Genomic DNA, 22,821 nt, shown 5'->3' with positions numbered 1-22,821 from the left:
TTGAAAACTTTAAAAAGTATCTGGATGAGTTATTAGCACAGTGTGCAATAGTTATTAGCTAACTAAACATGCCTAGTGAAATAAATAGTCTCTTTTTCTTTGCAAAAAACTTTACCTAATTAAGAGAGGAATAATTCTTTCTGTCATTTCTACGTGTTCAAGCAGAATATAATATTCAGTATTTTCTTACAAGCCTTAGTCCACTTATAGGTTAGAGGAAGCCCAGTCCTATTTTTGCAGTAGCAGGCACAAAGCAGGAACCAAACATAGATTGGATTCCAGTTTATTACAGAACAGTAATGCACTCACCAACACGTCCTCAACCCAGGCCATTTTAGCATCATCAACTGACATGCCCTGTACAATACCAACCAACAGGCCTTTAGAATGTGAAGGGAGCCAAACTACATGGGTAAAAGACATGGATGCAGACATGGGGTGAAATTAATGTAGGCATTGAAAAATGCAGAATATAATGCAGGATTCAGAATGCAATGGGTGAAAATATGCAAATTCCACAGAACCAGTGACCTATCCTTGATTTAAATCCTGCTCTTATTAGGTAGGGACAATAAACCACTGCAACACAGTGCTTTCCTAAAGTACTGCAATAGGGGTGTATTTGATTTGATGTTTGTGCTGATTGACAATTACAGTATATTTTTACTTATGAAAAACAATTATTGTTTGAAGAGCTTGCAAAATCTTAAAATTAATTCCGTTTCAGATGAGTCATTTGTTCATGCAATTTGTTTATTCCCATTCAGACTTTTAGGCAATTCAGCCTAAAACTGCTTATATAAATGTACTTTTACTGAACTGCCTGGTGGGTTTTATGACATGCTGCACTCCAGGGAAGCTGCTATTCGCTGAATACAATCTGTATGCCAGACTTTTAAAATAAAACTGAAAGAGAAGGAAAATTTGTAATGGATATATTTTTTATGATTTGAGAATGAATGATTCATGTTGTTCATGTGAAAACATGTGTTAATGGTGCATCCTTGCTATTTCATTCTGTCTTTTAATGAGCTGCTGCTTACTAACAACAAAAACATTTTAATCTTTAAGCCAATTAAAAGAGGTAGTACTGTAATTTTTATGGTATATTTACATTACTGAACTTTATCATTGACCAACCAATGTTAAGAAATATTTTTTCATACTTAATATCCCAAAAAGTTATATAGAGCATATACAATGATCAGCTACAACATTAAAATCAATTACAGGTGAAGTGAATAACATTGAGTATCTCATTACAGTGGAATTTATCAAAGGGTGAGGTATATTAGGCAGCAAGTGAACCGTCAGTTCTTGAAGGTACTGTAGTGAAAGCAAGAAAAATGAGCAAACATGAAGATCTGAGTGACTTTGACCAGGGCCAAATTGTGATGGCTAGATGACTGGGTCTGAGCATCTCCAAAGCGACCGTCCTATGTGGATGCAGTGATCAGTACTTACCAAAAGTGATCCAAGTAAGGATAACTTGTGAACCGGTGACAGGGTCATGGGTGCACAAGACTCACTGATGCACACAGGGAGTGAAAGCTAGCCCATTTAGTGTGATCCTACAGAAGAGCTACTGTAGCACAAATTGCTGAAAAACTCAATGCTGGCCATGAGTGAAACTTGTCTAAATACACAGCGCATCACAGCTTTCTGTGTAGCTACAGACCAGTCAGAGGGTCCATGCTGACTCCTGTCCACCTCCAAAAGCACCTACAATGGGCATGTGAGCATCAGAACTGAACCTTGGAACAATGAAAGAAGGGAGCCTGGTCTGATGAACCACATTTTCTTTTAGATTAAATGGAAGGCCGGGTGTATGTGCATCATTTAACTGGGAAAGAGATGGCACCCGTATTGGAAAGGGATGGTTGGCACTATGTGAAGAAGGCAAGCAGGCAGAAGCAACATGATACTCTGGGCAATGTTCAACAAAGAATCCTAGCACCCTGGCATTACCAGATGGACAGGCGTCCCGAATGAACATATTTGTAGTACCTTCCCTGGCCAGGATGAAATGGAAGGATTGGCTACAAGGGATGTTCGTTCCCCCAGGGTGCTAGATGGCACCAGCTCTGGATATCAGTGTCTGTTCGGACAAAGGCAGGGAATGCTGGGCATTGTAGTCCAGTAACGCAAACCTGCTGGGGTCCATGGGTGCCACAAGAAAGCTCTTCAGGGAGATCCATATGACCTGGAAGTGCTTCCAACAGGCAAAAGCCCTGGCACCAGAAGTACTCCCAGGTCCTCAATAAAAGGAACTGCACTACCTTATCCAGAGGATTTGGCGCTAGGAGGAAGAAAGGCAACACTCTACTGCAGGAGAGCAATGCAGTAGAGTGAGGAGAGGAGAAGGGGAGGAAGAGAAGAGACACCCGGTTTTGTACTTGTTGTACAAGGTATTCTTGTAATAAAGCACCCTTTATTAGAACCTTGGATTGTCTTTTGTGTGTTTGTGTTTGGGGTTTGGGACCCACTGCCACCCCCGAGCCTTCACTCATATATGTATATATAAACACACACATCAGTACAGGGCAAAACTGTACAAAGCATAAATTAACAAATAGATTAAATTATCTGTTATTCTGATCTACTAAATTAAGAAATTCTGTTTTTTTATTTGATAAGATCTGGGTGGTTTGTGTATTACTTTGGTTGATTTTGATTTTCATGTGTTTTTTTTTATTCATTGATTTTTAAACTGCCTACTCTTAAACCCATAATGGCATGTCTATATATTTTAAATTCAGAAGATGGCTCCATTTTACAAAATGTAAATACTCAACTAATAAATTCCAACTAGGAACATCATATGTTCAGCAAGCAAATCATACAATCCATGAGCATCAATAAATTCTTCTTCAGTTTTTAATAATGAAAATATGACTTTGAATATTTGTGCATTTCAAATACTATAGTAAATTGCCATCTGTGATAGCTGAGAAAGATGCTTACATTGTTTCATTTACTGTACTTGAACAAATCAGTTAGGATTACATTCGGCTCAAGATAGAAGCCAACCCTAGAAGTTCCATACTTCAATCACAGGGCACACTCATTCACACCATACACAGTTTAGTTCGTACTGAGCAAGTTAACACACATCTTCATGCTCTAAAAAAATATTTATAAAAAAGAAAAAATAAATAAACTTGCAAACCTAATTTTTGAGAGCTGTGAAAATCTCATCTTTTACATTAATGATAAATAGTTCTTGTTATGGCTATAAATCCACTTGACTTGTTAAATGTATAAATTTCAACATACAGTTACTTGTGTCATCTGGTCAGTAATCCTCAGTTAAAAGGATGATCTTTGTGCCATAACCTTTTCAGACTTGGCACCACATATAGAATGAGAGCACAAAAATAAGAATAAATAAAAATGTTTCTAGCTGAATATGACAGAGAGGACCAGAACCTGACAGATGTTCAACTAGTTATGGTTCTGTACTTAGAAAATGCATGACCCTAAGGGACAAAGCAAACACATTGTAGCCTATTGTGACATCTGGTACACAGTTGTCCTGACTACACTGGATTAATGTCAGTTTCAGGATCATATTTAAAATTCTTTCCCTTTTAGGCATATGTTGCCTTCAGGGTCTTAGATACCCTGTTACAACCTATGTTTTATGCATGCATGAACAGCTGTTTAAAGATACAATTATGCTGTAGTTTTTGTTGCTAAATGCTGTGAACATGAATTAAAACTACCTTAAATAAAAATACATTTTTTTTTGTTTAGGAAAACTTTAATAATATATGTAAACTAATATTAAATGTGTAGTCTCTCTTTGGGCAGCACATTAATTAGGACTGCCAACTCACAGTGCATAGAGCCAGATTGATTTCAAAAGGGAGCTAGCTTCCTTATTCCTTCACACAGACAGTTTCTTTTTGCATGTATTTTCTGCAAGGGCACTTGTTTTCTCCCACAATCAAAAACTCATACACGTATGTACATTAGTGACTCAAAATAAGTTTTGGGTTTGTGTTTGTACTCTGTCATGGACTGTGTGAACCCATGCAAAACTGATTTTTATTGTAATACATTAATCTGCTGCTCTGGCCCCCCTTGACATGAACCAGGATTGATAATGAATGGATGGATAATCTTTGACTGTCTCTGTGGCTCCCAGAGACTTTAAAAATGTTTAAAGGATTAGTTCTTATGCTGTATTCTCTGAAACACGTCTGTTAATTTTCATTATAGCCAGATGAAGCAGAAGAATTCATCCTTCCTAGTATATTTGTTTTATTTTTAATGGCCATTAACTGTACAGAACAGTCGTTATAACTACTAATTAGGCATGCGGCCTGCTTGTAGTTCCCAGTAGTAAATTTATAACTAACAGCCTGCAATTTTCACAAATTATAAAATATCCTTAATAATTGAGGTTGTACAGTTTTAATCAATATACAAACCAGAGCTGCCAAAATGGACATTTAATACAGCAAGAAGGCAATGATACTAGACATTGTAATAGCAATAACAGAGTGCAATTCTGAATCCCATTACCAGTAGTTAAGAGAAACAGTTATTTTTACAGCCTCATGAAATTCAACAATAAAGAGACATTTCTCAAAAAAAACAGTGATATTCCTTTCAATTGTGGACAACATTTTTTCTTACCTTCTCAGAAAGAGGAGATGCATTGAATACATACACTTCACTTGCCATTCCCAAATACCAGTACAAATGTGGTTCTTGCTTCTATCATATCTAAGCTTTTTTCCCTTCATCAAACCAATATATTCCACATTTTTATAAGTATTACTTGAATCACATCTTTCAGTGCATGCAAGGACTTAATTTTTTGTTTTGGATTTCATATTGTAAACATATTATTGACATTAGAGCAAAATTATTTAAAGTATTAAGAGCACACAAGAAATTTGATTAGTCTGGTAGCTTGCAAATAAAAAATTGGTTTTATTCATTAAATTATAAATGGATGCCTATTACATACAGTACATACATATCAAGTGTAATTGCAAATTCCACATACTGGAGTTTCTTCATACAATGGCTAACGGTGTTCTGTCACAGCATACTGACAAAAACAATTTCCAAGAAATGCAGGATGTTGTCATACATTGAATCAAGGCTTTGTATTTATCTATGCTTGGTGACTATAGCCCTGTTCTTGCATCGCCTCTTGCCTGCCATCCACTCTTACAGTGTGGTACCACAGTTTCTCTTAATTGCATTGAGTTCAGTATTTTCAAATGGAGAGTCCCACATCCATATTCAAAGGGTAGTATTAGTTTCAGAAATTGCATTCTGATTTCTATCATCTGTGTTAGTTATGTTGAAGTTCCAATCAATCAGTTATTATTTATTTAGTAAGTATAGTGCCTTCTTTAGCATCCCTTTATCTGTTTTCTAAACCTCTTTAATTACATTTGTAATGGTCACTGGGGGCTAAAACCTATGCTAGCAGTATTGGGTGCAAGACAAGACAAAACATTGCATAGGACATTATGCAATCATAGGACTTACTCATTCATGTTGACTCACATCCAGTCAACAGATAACCACATACATACTAACTGGGGATATAAGAGAAATCTTTAGTACAATTGGAAAAATTAATGCAGACACAGGGGGAGCATGCAAACAGTGACAGGAACCATATTCAAACCCATTCCCTGGAGTTGTGAAGCAGCAGAGGCAATCGCTTCCCCACTGCCACTCTCAGCATACAGTTAAGTTCAGCCCAAAATAACAAAATATGTAAACAGATTTACTTTTTTCATAACATGTTGGGCTATTTTATGGAACATTTCCATGATTTTTCTACAATTTTGACTGCTAAGGTTTTGCTTCCCTGCTTATGGGTACATCACTTAATACTGTTATTTATTCACTTGTCAATACTATACTTTTTTCTCACTTATTCATACACAGTGAAACCAAGTTTACCAATTCATCTAAGTAAGACAGAAATGTGTAGTGTATGGATTTGGCTCAAAGTAATCCGAAAAAGTTATTGTGAAAAAACATTGTACTGTAGTATGCATTATACTTTTTAATGTTTTGTCAAGTCAATTCAATGTATTCTTATAATGCACACCTTGACTTATATGCACAGTGCACTGTGCTTTTATGATAAACATGGTACCTTTAAAATATACCACAGAATAATAAAGGCACAAAACATAATGTTCAAACACCAACATTTATTCAAACAAACAGTGTCGTTTTTTTCCTTCTTTTTATTATTAAAGCATTGCATTTTAAGTGGTGTGAATTAGTTTCACCTCTTGCTTGAAGCACCTTACACCTTTAAGAGAAATAAATGAAAAAAAGAGTCATATGCGTATGCTATTATCCCAAGAGTGCAGTAGTTTATCCCAGAACATTGCACGTTATATAACACAGTCTATTGATTCAATTGTTGTGAAATTAGTACAGTGAAAGTCACAGAGAACAGAAAGGGACATTTCTTTTTGGAGAGAGGAAACATGTCTGATGTTCATCGTTGTGCTCAGGCAGTAAGCTATTATTTTATAAAATATGCTTTGAGTACCATCATAAAATGGAGTTATTAATTTTAATACATTGTTGTTTTACATTACACTGGGGAGTGGTGACATGCTGCATATTGCTTGGGCATGTAGGTAAGAATTTTACTGCACACGTGACAATACTACTGCTACTACTATAATAAAGCATCCAAGAAAAAAATTAAAATAAACACAAAATAAGAAGGATGGGATAAGTAACTTACAGGGAAATGTTGAGACCCTAGTAAAAGACTACAGACATTCTAGCATCAAATCAATATAGAATAGTATAGAAGAGTCAGTTCTAAAAGAAATAAGTACATTGTACATTAATAGCAAAAGAAAAATTCAAAGAAAAAAAGAGGTCAGTTTCTTCTTAGATGTGGTTTGACAATTAAAATCTTTGGAATTTCATGAACAGACATGGGCAGACATCTTCACATTATTTAAAATAAAGACATGAAGGCGTGGTAAAATATATATTTTTATCACAGTTTTTTTATTTTAAAGGAGAAGATATTAAAATTAGAATGAACTTATACTGTATAATAAATAGCAATATTGCTATTTCATCATTTTTGGTGTGAATAATATAATATATATCTGTAGTTGCGTCTTTCCCTGGTTCCCAAAATTGAGCAGCTACTGAGATGGCAAATTAGGATCCAGCATGAGTCCAACACGTAACAACAGTTACTTTCTATATTAAAGGTTGTGTTATTTCTCTATGGCAAACTTATATATGCTTTACTTAATACATTCGGTCAGTACGTACAGCACATTCAGTATGGTTAATATGTGCAATATGATATGATACAGTTTGAAAACAGTTTCCCGCCATCCATTACCAACTGCAAGGTAGTTAACACTGGGGCTATTCTGTAGTCAGGGGGACAAGAAATAATTAGAACATTCCATTTCAGTTTAGCTTTTGGGGGATATAATAGAATTTTAACTAACTAAGAAAATACTTTTATCAATTTAACATAACCTTATAAATAACAAATGACTCTTACAGTATCTTTTCACATTTTGGTTTTCAAATAAACTGAGCAACAATACTCAAAAAAGAGTTCCCACTCAGCAACAACTGAAGCCAATGCCGTAGCAGAAATTAGGTAATACTGTTGAAATAGGTTAATCACATCAGACTGCTAACAAATGATGATGTTACAGTATCTGTGAAAAAAAAATAAGTAAAATGTAGGTGTTTTATTTGATTATGGTAGCTTTTATTGTTGTTAGCCTCATAGGTGTAACACTATTCACATAAATAGAATAGTTAAAATAGTGTTATTTTAATATATTAAAATGTTGTATGTGCTGTTTACATTTTTTATGTACTGTAGTGGCAACCTATGACTAACTACTGACATGTTTCTTTTTTCCAGGAATAGATAATCTCTATGAGAGGGCTCTCTATTTGCGCAAAATCTTACTAACATTTCCAAGATCAGTCCTAATAGTGATGAGATATCTTTTTGCCTTCTTAAATCAGTAAGTTCTGTTTTCATTGTTTTTGGATCATTTATGTTGTTTATTATTTGTAGTGAAGCTAAAGGACTTCTCTGGCTCACCCATTTGGGTGGAGCTGTGAGTACGAGGTCTAAGCTTGAATCTCGCTTAGAGGAAAGAGCTTTGGCTCATGCTTATTGTGGACGACTGTGACATGAAAAGACCTTTTTTAATTACTCACTGGAAAAAGGTGCACAAAAATATTACATTCTTACATTATTGATCTGAAGATTTACAGAATGCAATGTAAACAAGATTAGAATAATAGTACATTAGCTATTGATGAGTTAATACAAGACATCTTTTTGTATAAAGTATTTTCTAATAAAGAATGCTGTCAAATGTTCTTAACATGTGATGCTCTCGCCATGATAATTTGAAACAGCAGTTCACAAGACTATGTAAGCATCTATAACAGTTTACATTTAAAAGCACCAACAAAGTGAATCATTTCAACAATAAATGATTGCAATATTTTGGATATTATTTTAAAATTCCTGAAGTTACTATATAATATATAGTTCTGCTGTCTGTAAGAAGGGGCAGCACAATGGCGCAGTGGGTAGCGCTGCTGCCTCGCAGTTGGGAGACCTGGGGACCTGGGTTCACTTCCGGGGTCCTCCCTGCGTGGAGTTTGCATGTTCTCCTCGTGTCTGCGTGGGTTTCCTCCCACAGTCCAAAGACATGCAGGTTAGGTGGATTGGCGATTCTAAATTGGCCCTAGTGTGTGCTTGGTGTGTGGGTGTGTTTGTGTGTGTCCTGCGGTGGGTTGGCACCCTGCCCAGGATTGGTTCCTGCCTTGTGCCCTGTGTTGGCTGGGATTGGCTCCAGTGTGACCCTGTGTTCGGATTCAGCGGGTTGGATAATGGATGGATGTCTGGAAGAAGAACTTAGTGCCCTTCTGAGATTACTTATGTGTTTTTGCTCTACATGACTGACCAGTATTGTCATTAAAGTATATTCAGCCCTCACTTCTGGTCATCTTGATTCAGGTTTTAAACCCTAGGCTACTTGTCCTGTGGCCCTCATTGCTGAGCCCAACAAGTTAAATGCCAACTGTTCAGTTCATTTGCAGTGTATATATATAGTATTGTAGCATTTCCACTCTCCTTAGGTTGCTTTTAACAACTTAGTAAAACAAAATTCTGCACAGAATTGAGGTAGAAGTGTTTTGAATATAATATGTGCGCACTTTGAAATTCAATATTTTTCACAACTCTTGTTTATTACGGTGTGTGTATATGATCCTGAACATCTCTAGACACTCAAATTAATATGTGGAACATTGAAAACAATGTTATTATGCTACATGTAAGATAACAACAAACTTAATAAAGTTTTATGTACATCAGAAGATATATAGGATAACCACTATAGCTGTTCTTGAAACACCAGTTATAAGTATCTCATAATAGTCTGTCATAAATTGGATCAGTGATAACGTTTCAGGCGTTTATGATGTGTACGTACTCACCAGAACTGCCTAGCCCAGTGACCATGTGTTAAAACAAATTACATCAGAAATACATTAATGAGTACGGTATTTCCTGGAGGGTGTGGAAAGTGAGTTTTGTGCTCATACAGCGGTTTCAGCAGAGTGTAATGAACTTTGTGCAGTTGTATTACTATATGGCTAGCAAAATGTTTACAGTATTTGTTAATGACTTCCTCAAACTCTGCTGTATTGCATGACAAAGTCTTACATATCTAAGAGTAGGCAGATAAACTATATTGTATAAGTTACAACTTGAGAAAATATCTGTGAAAATAAAAATGTTGTAAATGTCACTCTGTATGTTGAAATTAATAAGTCTTTCATAACTATTGCAGCTTATCACAGTACAGTGATGAAAACATGATGGACCCCTATAACCTAGCTATTTGCTTTGGTCCCACATTAATGCCTGTTCCAGACATACAGGACCAAGTTTCTTGTCAAGCGCATGTTAATGAGATAATCAAAACCATCATCATACACAATGAGGTCATTTTCCCGGATGCCAAGGAGCTAGAGGGCCCCGCATATGAGAAGTGCATGGCTAGTGATGATTATTGGTAAGATATATTTTGTTACCCTTTTTACATTATTATTTTGATCACTGTATGCTATAAAAGCTAATTATCTTGGGCTTTTGCATTAAAACTGTTCTGAGATTATGTGTGTAATACTGTATATATGCATTTTGTTTTTCCTGGATACTTAGGTTTTCATGCCATATCCAAAAGAAGGTTATTTAGACTGGCCATGTGTGATACAGTGAGTGTTTGTGAGCCTGACTGTGTTCTGAAAGTGTTGATTGTGATTCTTACTGGGTTGTCAAACAGTGTGGCATAAAATCATTTAAGTAAGTTCTGTCCAAGTGAAAGGAGCAACTGTCATTGGTATGAAGTTGGATAAGTCTGGGAATTATTAGGAAGATACTGACGTGTCTGTGTATATCCAAAACTGAAAAAAATAGAAATGGTTTATGCATGGTATGTTTTCCTTTGATTTCCTTCCCTGTATCTGAGCATCACATGCTGATAACGATGAAAACCATAGGTTATGTTTGTTCTGTTTTGGGTATGATTTCTAAATGCACTTTATTACATTGTACTTTGTGTGTGTGTTGATGTGTGTGTGCGTGTGTGTATCTGTTAACTAAAAATAGAAGTATGATGTACAGCATATTTCTGTTTAAGATGCTTAGACTTTAAGACTTTCCAAAATTCTTCCCTCAACTAAATTATACAGGTTCACAAAAAAACAGATATTAGATAATTAAATCTTTTTAAGCACATCTTAATAAACTTAGAATCGATCAGTTTAATCATTTTAAATTTTGTCTTACTTATTATGTGCATTATGTCTCTTATAAGGGTAAACATTTCCTCCCTTATTCCCAACAGGATTTACTGTCTATATATTCTAATAAGTGTTAAAAATCCTATTCTTTTTTACACCAAGCACCCCAGTGTATACTATATGTGAAATACACAGATGCCAAAAGCTATTTTCTATAACATAATTATAGGATGAAGTTTGCCCAGTTTGTGCATGTAGTTTGAGGAGTTGCTTCTTGATAGGGTCATTTGGATTCTCCAGGCAAAACTCTTTGGGAGTAACTATATTCTTTTTTTCAAATGTGTAAATGGAGTAGACAAATTAAAGATGAGTCACATTTTTGCAACTATTAATTGCTCATAATGACTCAGTACCAAATAACAGTGGTTGAAAGTAACACGTTATATTTACTTTTGTTATTATACTTCAATAGATTGTGTGAGGAATTGTACTTTTTAAAGTATTTTTATATTCTTGCACTTTTAACTTTAAAAAGTGGACTTAGTAACAATCTTACTTTGCTTCATTTTTAAGATGGGTGATCAGAAAGTAAAATTGATTGGCTATGTTAAAAATCCAGAGTTTACTGTGGCCAATTAGAATAAAACTAATTTTTGGGGTTATAGGTAATGATCCGGATGCGCAAAGTAATGTAGATAATGTGCAGTTTCCTTGTTTTCCCTGGCTCAGTAAGTACATGCATCTCAGCACTGTGTGATAGTCAAGTGCATTTTCCAAGAACTGTTTCTTTCATATGTTGAAATCCAAGGGGAAGTGGCAAGCAGTGATGATACTGGATTCTTCTATCATATTTTATGTTTGGAATTCATTCAATTTGTAAAATTTGATAGAACTATTGACGTTGCACTTTTGCACCTTAGGTTTTGTACTGAGTTTACGCATATGAAAAAGTTAAAAAAATGTAAATAAACACAACAGACTTATTGAACTCATATTTTAATTGTGTACTTCTAACAATAAAATATGTTGTTTGCTTCAATTACTTTCAAGTTGTAGATATGTAGTTTTATTAATTTACAACAAGAATTAAATGTTGAAATCAATAAGGCTTCTGTGTACTTTGATTAGGTTTTCTTTTACATGTTTAGTTATATTTCACCGACATATGCAATCTTTCAATGGTTTCTGTTCCAGTCCAGCACACACTTTTATTTACAGCTGGGGAATGCTTTTCTCTGCTCCTCACAGCACAGTACATAAAGCACGGAACAGTCATCTTTTCTTTCTCTCTGCCTCCACTCCTCTCCCAGCAAGCTTCGTCCACTTCCTCCTGACTTTGGCTCTCCAAATGGAGTGAGGCGGCTCCTTTTATTCAGGTCCTGGGAGTGTTCCAGGTGGCTCATTAAGATTACCTGGAGTCATTCCCAGGTGTGGTAGTAGTTCACTTTAGGGCTCTGCAGCTCCCTCTGATGGCTCCCACGGAACCCAGTAGGGCTGTACCAAGCTCCAGCTGCCAGCGTACCCTGTGGAAATCCACAGCCATGCAGGAGGGCTACCCTTTAGTGTCCCAGGGGAGGTATTGTCTCACAGATGCCCTCTCCCCCCAGTCGTTCCATTCTGTGGGCATCCCAGCCAGGTAATGGCCATGGCCGTCTGTCACTATATATACTGTGTATATATATATATATATATATATATATATATATATATATATATATATATATATATATATATATATATAGTGACGGGCACATCACTTACTCATATCATAATCATATATATATATATATATATATATATATATATATATATATTTTATGATACGTGATTCGTTTTTTCCTCCCTTCGTGGATCTCCAACTGCAAATATGCAAACCGTATCACAGACCTTCTCTTCCATTCGTACAACCTTCAGGCATGAAGCCCTCCAATGTATTAGACGATGGGAAACTTCGGCAATCCGTGAAGCGCACAGCTATGAAAAACTCTTCTTCCTCCACAGTTGCATCAGGCACGATGTAACTCAGAGATGCCTACGATTCAAGCCACCAATGAACACCCCGAAAATGTCAACCATCATACAACAATTTACTAAACGAGTTTTGTATGAACTTATCACGGAAACACACCGCCAACGAAACTTTTACCGATCTGTAATTATGGAGCAACACGCTAAACTAATCACAACTTGTGGGCAAATGGTTACGGAGGAATGGACTAAAAGGATCCAGGACACCGCTTCCAAAAACCGTATTTCTAAACGAAATACACTCAACAGAAAATGGGGTAAACTCACTGGAAATCAACATATGAACAACCCCCAATCCGGAGTACACAACCTATCCAAAAGACGGCTCTCCACCACAGAACACAATATTCTCTCCAGAGGATTAAAATTCAATTATAAGGACGCATCTGACATGAACTTCCTCGGTTCGTTAGAACATATCTTAGTAACTGAAAAAATACCAACAGAACAGGCACAAGAAATAAGATGCAACGTCGCCAGCCAGCTACACACAAGACAACCAACCACACGTATTCTGGCAAGTGAACAGAAAGCTCTAAGATCTTTACGGAATGACAACAGCATTATTATTACACCAGCTGACAAAGGAGGCGCAACTGTTATCCTAGACAGAGAACAATACTCCACAGCTATGGAAGAAATGCTTTCGGACACTAATACTTATCAACAGCTAAATAACGACCCAACAAAAACTACACAGAATAAAATAAACTATACTCTGACCAAACTCCGAAATGGTAACCGCCTGGATGTACAGAACTTTCACAAAATGAAATCCAATGATGCTAACTGCCTGGAATTTTATGGACTCCCAAAAATACACAAAACACCACTAAAATACAGACCAGTGGTTAGCCTAATAGGCGGACCATCATACAACTTGTCAAAAAGACTTTTCCAACTACTTAAACATTTAACTGACGACTCAGATTATTCCGTCAACAGCGCGGAGTCGGCATTACAGCGCTTGAATGACGTATCCATCGCCGAGGACGAGATCATGGTCTCGTTTGATGTTATATCGCTATACACCATGATCCCGATCCAACTGGCCACAGAAACACTATTAATGAAACTGGATAGTGACCCCACCATAGAGACAAGAACCAAACTGTCCATCAAAGACATAATGCACCTAATATCACTTTGCCAAAAAACGCACTTTCATTTCAATGGCAAGTATTACACACAGAAAGAAGGCATGCCAATGGGATCACCGTTATCTGGACTCCTAGCTGAACTGGTAATGCAACGATTTGAAAACATAGCTTTATCCCAGATTACACCCAAAATTTGGATACGCTATGTAGACGACACATTCGTCATATTAAGAAAGAACCAGCTGAATGAGTTCTACAATCATATTAACACAATATTCCCTGCAATCCAGTTCACAATGGAAAAAGAAATCAATCGACACATCAACTTCCTGGACATTTACATCAAAAGAAATAGTGACACCACCCTGACCACAAGTGTTTACCGCAAACAATGCTACGCAGACAAGATTCTACACTTCGCCAGCAACCACCCGGTATCTCATAAACGGAGCTGCGTGAAAACCCTATTTAAACGAGTCCACACGCATTGTAATACCAAGGAAACAAAAATTAATGAGAGACGCTATCTGTTCCAACTTTTCACCTCGAACGGATACTCAAAAACATTCATTAATCGGAGTCTACACAGCAGACGCCAAAGGAATCAGCATACAATCGACTTAAATCAGAACCCCCACCCCACCTGGCATTCACTCCCGTATCACCATAATGTGTCAGAAGGCACGGCACGCACCCTGACCAAGTGGGGCATCAGAATAGCACATAAACCCACAAACAATCTGCGCATGGTCCTGTTTAATGCTAAAAACAAGAAATCAACAGCCGAAACACGAAACGCAGTTTATAGTATTCCATGCAATTCTTGCTCAGCTGTATACATAGGACAAACGTCAAAAAAAATCTCAACACGTGTACAGGAACATCGCAACGCCGTCAGAAGAAAGGACGCACTATCTTTGATATATGCACATACTAAATCGACAGGACACACATTCAACTGGGACAACGTAAAAGTAAAATTTAAGGCCAGTACTAAAAGTGCCAGAGAGTTGGCCGAGTCTTGGCTATCAGATGAAAACGCCATCAACAGACACTTGGACATAAATCCAGCATATGCCAACTTAAGAAGGACATGTACACAATAATTAAACTATACAACCCCCCCCCCCCTCTTGATCATACTGACTTAGTCAAAAACCACAACCCACATCCCCCCCCACTGAATGTGTTGCTATATATTGCCTTTGATTCTTGTAAGTCTAAGCATTATCCTCTGATGAAGACCCCTGATAGGGGTTGAAAGCTCAGGAATAAAACTATTTTATGATACGTGATTCGTTTTTTCCTCCCTTCGTGGATCTCCAACTGCATATATATATATATATATATATATATATATATATATATATATAGAGTGGAACATCGGTTTGCGAGTAACTTGGTTTACAAGTGTTTTGCAAGACGAGCTAAAATTTTTAATCAATTTTGACTTGATAAACGAGCAAGGTCTTGCAATACAAGTAGTATGTATACGCTTTGTCTGTTGAGCATCATTTGATCACAACTGAGCTGATGGTTCTTCTCTCTCTCACTGCGGGATTGTGGGCAATCGTCTCCTATTCTCCGTCTGAGTCGGCGGGCCTCACTCATATAGTCAACATCCGTATGAGCGTATACTGTTTACTACAGCATTGTGTCTGTGTGTGTGTGTGTGTGGGTGTGTGTGTGTGTGTGTGCGCGCGCATATGTGTGTGTGCTGTGACTTGGGAGTCCCCTGTCTTGCACCCCAAAACACGAAGCTGAGTCTCAGTACTTTAGCAACACCAGCTTTATTCAGCTTGAAACAGCAACAGCGTGGTTATTTATTGTAGCGTGATCTGACACTCTCCTATACACAGACACAGCAGTCAGGCAGGGTCGTGGCCAAGTAATACTGTGCCCTGCGCATTTATAATGTTCCTTATTCCTTGTATCACTCATGCTTATAGCATGTCCGCGATCTTTTTGGATTTGCTTTTACGGCGAACTGCTAAAGCGCTGGGAGACTGCGATAGCTTTGGGACGCTCTTCCACGTGTCGTCCCGTTGGGTGGAATCCCACAAGAGTTTAGAAACTCACTCACACCAGCCATGATTCTTTTCAAAGGTAAAGTGCAGGTTAATTTGTTTTATGTATTTTTACTTTATATTTTGTATTAATCATTTTTATATGAATAGTTTTGGGTTGTGGAACGAATCATCTGAGTTTCCATTATTTCTTACGGGGAAATTCATTTTGATATACGAGTGCTTTGGACTGTGAGCATGTTTCCGGAATGAATTATGCTCGCAAACCGAGGTTCCACTGTAATATATATATATATATATATATATATATATATATATATATAAAACATGTCTTTTGATAAATAAAATCATGTTTTTTATATGTATATTTTGCTTATACTTTTCAATGTACAGCATGGATATTTGAAAATATTTACTAATTTTATTTTTATTTTCAGAAGTAACTAAATTGTACTTTTTCTTGAGTAGTTTTTTATTTTCTGTGTATAGTTAGTTTATTTAATTAAATTAAAGGATTATTGTATCTACATATGAAACTTTAATTTATTTTATTTAGAAAAGGTTTGCATAAATAAGTGAATCTGTAAAGTTATTTTATTGCAAACTGAAACTGACCCTGTATGAGTAAGGGTGCTTTGTGATCAACTGGCACCCCAGAATTGGCCCCAGCCTTGTGGATCCTGCTGGTGTAGGCTCTGGTTCCCTGTGTCCCTGAACTGGAGAAAGATGTCCAAAAACTGGTGAACGGTTAAAATTTCTACCATCTTAGAAAAGGCCTAAGTAGAATGTCCTGATGATGATGTTACAATTTAGCTGATTTTGTTAATCTTTGATGAATCACTGTATGTACCTATAGCAAAAAATATGTAAGAGCAAAGCTTTTATAAGATAAGCATTCAGGTCAAAGTACTTTCTTTTCATATTTCTAAATTTGGAAATACATTTCTTTCATTGTTTAAATTTATGTTTCCAGACAATATTTAATGTTTAATTTATTTTATACCTAAATATGGCAGTTCAGACCTCTGACATAAATTAATTCAGAGGATTCTTTGCTTCTAGTTTTGAGGAAAAAGAACTGGCTTTCTAAGTACAGATTAATAACCAAAGTTTATCCCATTTTACTTAAGAAGACAGTCATTAGTATCATACATTGATTAATTATAAATTTATTTTAATTACATTTTTCTTTACTCTTTTTTAGTGATAGTCCCTATAGTGAACATGGCACTTTGGAAGAAGTTGATCAAGACATGGGGACAGAGCTGCATACAAGTGAAGATGGTAATTTTGCTTAGTTTCTTATGGTAGAAAATAATTTTAAGTACAGTAAGCCCCCGCTATATCGCAGTTCAGCTATCACACCCCAGTTACATCGCGGATTTATTAATACTATAATTATTACTAGGGGGCGTGGTTAAATCTCTTTCTCGCGGCACTTTTAACTCTGCTCGTATTGTGAAGGGGGGGTTTGAATGCACACTAAAGAGATGCGATCGGTTCAGCTGGTGTCTTGCTGCTGCTGCTGGCCAGCTGTGTGTTGTGCTTGTCGCGCTTTGCGTCAACCACTTAAAAGCCTGCACAGCAGCCGTCCATTTGCCACTTCGCGTCTCTGCCGCTCGCTTTTTGTGTGTGGGAGCCGAACGCACGCTAAGCAGAAATGGACAGATCAGCCACTGGCTTTGTGCTGCTTCTATGAAAATGCCTGTTCTGCTTGTCGCTCTGCGCGTTCTAAAGGAGGAGCAGGAAGGTTTAGGGCTAAACGCATGCTAAGGAGAAGTGCTTGGATCATATGCTGGGTTTCTGCAGCTGCTGCTGGCAAGCTGCATGTTCTGCTTCTCACCAAAAGCATTCCAACAACTGCTAGGTTAGATATCAGTGAACTTGTTTTAAATTGTTTGTAAGTAGGGCGTGTCGTCAAAGTGTCTGTCTGAGATGATCTGGTCTCGATCGCTTCGCTCAAACACCCCCAATGCTCCACGGAGGCGTGCTACGCTCCTGCCACTTCGTGTTGTGAAGGGAGGAGCTGAGTGAATGCTAATGAGAAGTGGACTTTGTGCTGGCTTTGTGTTGCTTCTGCCAAGATGCTTGTTCTGCTTGTCAGATGGCTCGTTTAAAAGCCTGTACAGCAGCTGTCCTTCTGTCTCACTGCCTTGTCTTGCATGACGTTAAAATGTTTTATAATAGAGAGATGTTACTCATGTCCTTAGCCTGACATCCACATATCATATGTGTTTACAAAGTGTGCCTTAATAAGTTTACATGTGTTTAAAGCATGTGGGAGGGGCATTTTAAGACTTAAACTATATAAAAAAATGTGGTCTTTCTATATCTCGGATTTTCACCTACCGTAGGTGGATCTGGAACATAACTTCCGCGATAGGCAGGGAATCACTGTATTATAATTTGTTTGATTGATGAAATCTAGTCATTTTGACAACATTTCAAAAGATGCAAGAAATAAAACTGAATTAATATTCTTCCTCCACACTAGATTGATTTCCTGGGGGAGAAGTGCACCTGAAAAATTTATAGTTCATATTTTTATATCATCATTTATAACTGACACAGTACTTACCGTATATTGTATATACAATGATAACTGGCATTTTGTGATAATGATCAGTTACTTATGTCTTCTGTGGTTTAGCTGTGTCATTCCACTCCAGAAGGGAATGTCGAGGATAATAACACATACAGTTCTGAGTTTTTTGTCTAGTCTGAATAGTAAGTGTTATGCTGGAAATAACACTTTGTAGTCATACTTTTTCAGTTGTTCAAATATAATACAATGACTCAGTATTTTAGGAGGGCAATCATCAGAAACAATAATTAAACTAACAGCATATAAAAATTTTGTTTCAGTTTAATATTATTTGTATTAAGGTGTTTCATAATAGTACAAAAACTGTTAACTGACACAGGCTTTATCAAATAGCCCTGCCGCTTAATGTTAAATTGTTTGGTGAACCAATAGAAAATAATATTAAAACAATGTAGCACAAAAGCTGGAACTTTGTTATTTCCTGAAAAACAATTTCCCTGTGATCTAAATAAACTCCAGGATAAAGTAGCATTCATTGTGATTTCACATGTTTTTTGATGATGAAGAATAATAAGTTATCAGCAAACCATGCTCTACATACAACCTTTACTGTAATGGTCTAAGTTATATCAATAATTGTCCAACAGAAGAAGACACTTTCACTGTTAGACCTGCGAAAAGAAAGAGTTAGGTAAGAGGTAAGAGCAAAGAAGGACAGCAATTGTTAAAAAAAACACTAAGCACTATTAGCACTAAAGTTATTATAGTTAATGAAAACTAAAGTCAAAACTAACACAATTAATAAAAACACATTTTCGTAAACTGAAATAAAATAACTAAACTGAAATGAAAAACTAAAACTAAATGAAACTATGAAAGTAGCTGGAAATAATAAATTTACTAAAAATATTTTTAGTGCCCTGTGTTGGCTGGGATTGGCTCCAGCAGACCCCCGTGACCCTGTGTTCGGATTCAGCGGGTTGGAAAATGGATGGATGGATGGATATTTTTAGTTTTCGTCACAACTGGACTTACACAAGGGCTAACCTGGGGTGCAGGGGTTTTAAAATTAATCAAAATATATTAATAAAAATTTCATATATTTTGTTTTGAATAAATATTCCAATTGTTAGTCTTTAACCCTTATAACTAACTCTAAAACGGAAAGTTATCCACCATGAGCCACCCACACATATTCATCCAGTGACCTGCAGTTGGTAACAGAGTGTGAGTGTTCACACAGCATTTGCAATGACAGACCAAGCTGAATACGGGCACATAAAGCGTGTGACAAAGAATGTGACTTACTGTGTGATAATGGTGACAGTTCTTTAAGAGCTGATAGTGACAGCATAATAGATTCTGGTTCAAGTGTTAGTGAAGCATACCAAGTTGATGATTTTGCTTTGAATGTGCTCAGTAGCTTTCGTCCACTGGATCTTGGGGTTCTAGAGAGAAGTATTAGATACAGATAATCCTTTACAGAATATCAGCCTGTTCATATATGATGGTTTGTTAGCTGTAATCCTTACTGAGCCCAAGGTACAGTATGTACAAAACAACTAATACAGCAGCACACACTAAGCCAAATTCCAGGTTGCATATGAGTCTGATGTCCTTTATGATGAGCTGCCACGTTTCTTCATGCTTCTTGTATATTAAGATGTAATTCAAACACCTGAAGTAGGAATGTGCTGGTCAACAAAACCTTTACAGTACGGACAGAAAATATCATGTGAGTAACGTTTCAATTTATTTCCTCGGTGTATGCATTTTATTGACAGTAATTCACCTGCCACTTTGCACAGGAGAAATCCTTTTTGAAAATAAAACGGTACTGATCAAGAGACTGACTAGGTCATCATACAAGATCAGCATATTGTTGCTGACCAATCACTTTTGCTTTAAAAAGCTTGTTTAACAACGAAGCGATACAAATGTAAAATTCCTGAGTTGGCAGTGTCTCTACTGAATTACAGGAAGGTAGGTGAAAAACTAAACATACTAATGTGTTTTTGTATTTATTCTGTATTTATTGATTTATCTTTTTTTAGTTTTACCTTCACAGCTCAAAATACTTGACATTGCGAAAATAATCCAGTGGCAGAATTATGTTTTAAAATATTTGTCTCCTTCTTTTCAGTCTTTCTTTTTCTCTCAAAATAGATAGTCTAGATATAATGCTCTTTTTGTTCTTAACATCAGCCATGTCATACATATTGTGTATATATATATATATATATATATATATATATATATATAGTATTGTTCCAATTGGCTGGCACCCTGCTTGGGATTTTTCCTGCCTTGCATCCAAAGCTGTTTGGATAGGTTCCAGGTTTCCTGCAATCCTGTACTGGATAAACAGGTTTAGAAAATGTATATATTGCTCCTAATCTCAGATGCTATTTCTGTCATTTTGTGGTTTTCCATACATCTATTACTTGCTCTTATTCTGCTCAGTAGTGCATGGGCTATTCAAATCTCACTACCCCTGATCTTGACAATACATGCTTGTTTCCCTCAATACAGCTAGGTGGGGTCTACACACTGACTCAAGCCTAAGAGCTCTGTTTTTCCTAAGCCCTCATGATTTTCATGATCACACTGTCAGAATACAGTAGAATCCATTTTCTGACATTTGATATCTTTTCAGGCCTGCAGGTGGCAAAATTCTGTCTATAAATTGTATTTGCCTGAGACCAGTATGGCTGGTTGAAAATAACAAAGCCCAGTATGGGAGATTTTTGAATACAATATTGAAGGCATTAATTGTATGCACATTATCTAAGAGAATGCTATGTTGTGTGTGGTATACATTTAGAGAAAAAAACCCTCAAACCTTAAATTAATTCACATAAATCTCATCACAAATTGGCCCATTCTGGGCACGAAAAGGAAAAGAAGAAAAGTGCCAACAGTCAGCACACATTTGTTCAGCAAAAATGACAGAAAATATTTTAAAAATTATAAAATTGTATAAAATTGTTCATATTTAGCATCTGGTTTTGATTATGCTTGCTTTTATCAGACAAAAACAAAACCAGATAGTAAACAATTAAGTGTAGTAAACTTCCACTAACATTAAACTCATATCATATCCAAACCTGTTAAGTGTACAGTTCTGTCAGATTATGACACAAAATTAAACTCCATAGTAGCTCTTTAACCATACCATAATTACTAAAAGTAAAACTGAAACTAATAGATATAAAACTAAAATAGAAATGTCTTTGTGAAATAAAAAAATTAAAACTAAAAATACACAATGAAGGAAAACTAAAACTAAACTAAAATTTCCAAGTAAGGTCAAAATAATATAGAAATAAATGCTAATATAAAAAGGCAAAACTATAATAACCTTGATTAACACTGTATGAAGAAAGGCATTTCAAAATCCACAGCTTATCTAAGCCTGTGCCAGATTTGGCATAGCAACGAGCAGTCTAGCATGTTCCATGATCATTTGTTGTCAACAAAGTTGTAAAATGTTACAACAGCAGTGGGAATTGGAGAACCAGGACTAAACAGCTCTAACATATAAAAGTAGTGACTAGTCCAACAAATATCACTGAGCTGATACTGATGCTGATACTGCTCCTGCAGTATGTTTATGATATTGTACAGACATTATGCTCCAAAGTCAAGCTGAAAGGTCACCATATCTGTATGAGTTTTCAGACATTTATTCTGTGTTCCATAGGTACAGCTGTTAGGCTAAGTTATGATTCCATGTGTTTTTTGTGTGAGTGCACTTTATTTCTGTCAGGTATTCATTTACATTCTTAAATTGTATTCATATGCAAAAAAAGGAAAGGTCCCTGTACAAAGATCAGAAAAACGTGAACTCCATTTTGATTCTGACATCTCCTCTATTCCTGTATTTTTGAAGCAAGTGTTTGAAGCATTACATTGTCTTGAAAGTGTGAGCGGTGTTATGTCACCTTCAACCTCTGGAATAATGCTAGAGAAAGAGCTGTCAGTATGCCATACTTTCATTGATCACTGTGATTGTGTTCTTTGCATCAAATATTTAAATAGCTACTGCTTAAGGGCAGCATGTTGATATAGCAGGTAATATTTCAGTCATGGTCATATTCCTGTTTCATTGCTTTAAATTAGACTGGAATTAATTATTTTCTAAGAGTGTGTAATATTGCAGACTGGTCCTGCTTTGTGTCATGTGGTGATGGAATAGACCAGTGGTTCTCAAACTTTATTCTTCCAATGTCCCTCACCCAGTGTACCTCAAGAATATGTGAGAGCCCCCCTACACAGATTATGATACTTCCCCACTTGT

The 22,821-nt window shown here is 36.4% G+C and overlaps 1 protein-coding gene across 2 annotated transcripts in view; it reads left to right on the top strand.

The window, feature by feature from the left end:
- Nucleotides 1-22,821, top strand: part of srgap1a (SLIT-ROBO Rho GTPase activating protein 1a) — a 247,898-nt gene that overhangs the window by 199,341 nt on the left and 25,736 nt on the right. For both annotated transcript variants that reach the window (XM_028810489.2, XM_051920184.1), the window contains 3 exons: nucleotides 7,913-8,018; nucleotides 9,867-10,091; nucleotides 17,181-17,260. In XM_028810489.2, coding sequence (XP_028666322.1) covers nucleotides 7,913-8,018; nucleotides 9,867-10,091; nucleotides 17,181-17,260 — 411 coding nt within the window. The remainder of the gene's footprint in view (nucleotides 1-7,912; nucleotides 8,019-9,866; nucleotides 10,092-17,180; nucleotides 17,261-22,821) is intronic.

The sequence above is a fragment of the Erpetoichthys calabaricus genome, chromosome 1, assembly GCF_900747795.2.
Source record: "Erpetoichthys calabaricus chromosome 1, fErpCal1.3, whole genome shotgun sequence".
Classification (NCBI taxonomy): Eukaryota; Metazoa; Chordata; class Cladistia; order Polypteriformes; family Polypteridae; genus Erpetoichthys; species Erpetoichthys calabaricus.
This window is presented reverse-complemented; position numbering and strand designations above follow the sequence as displayed.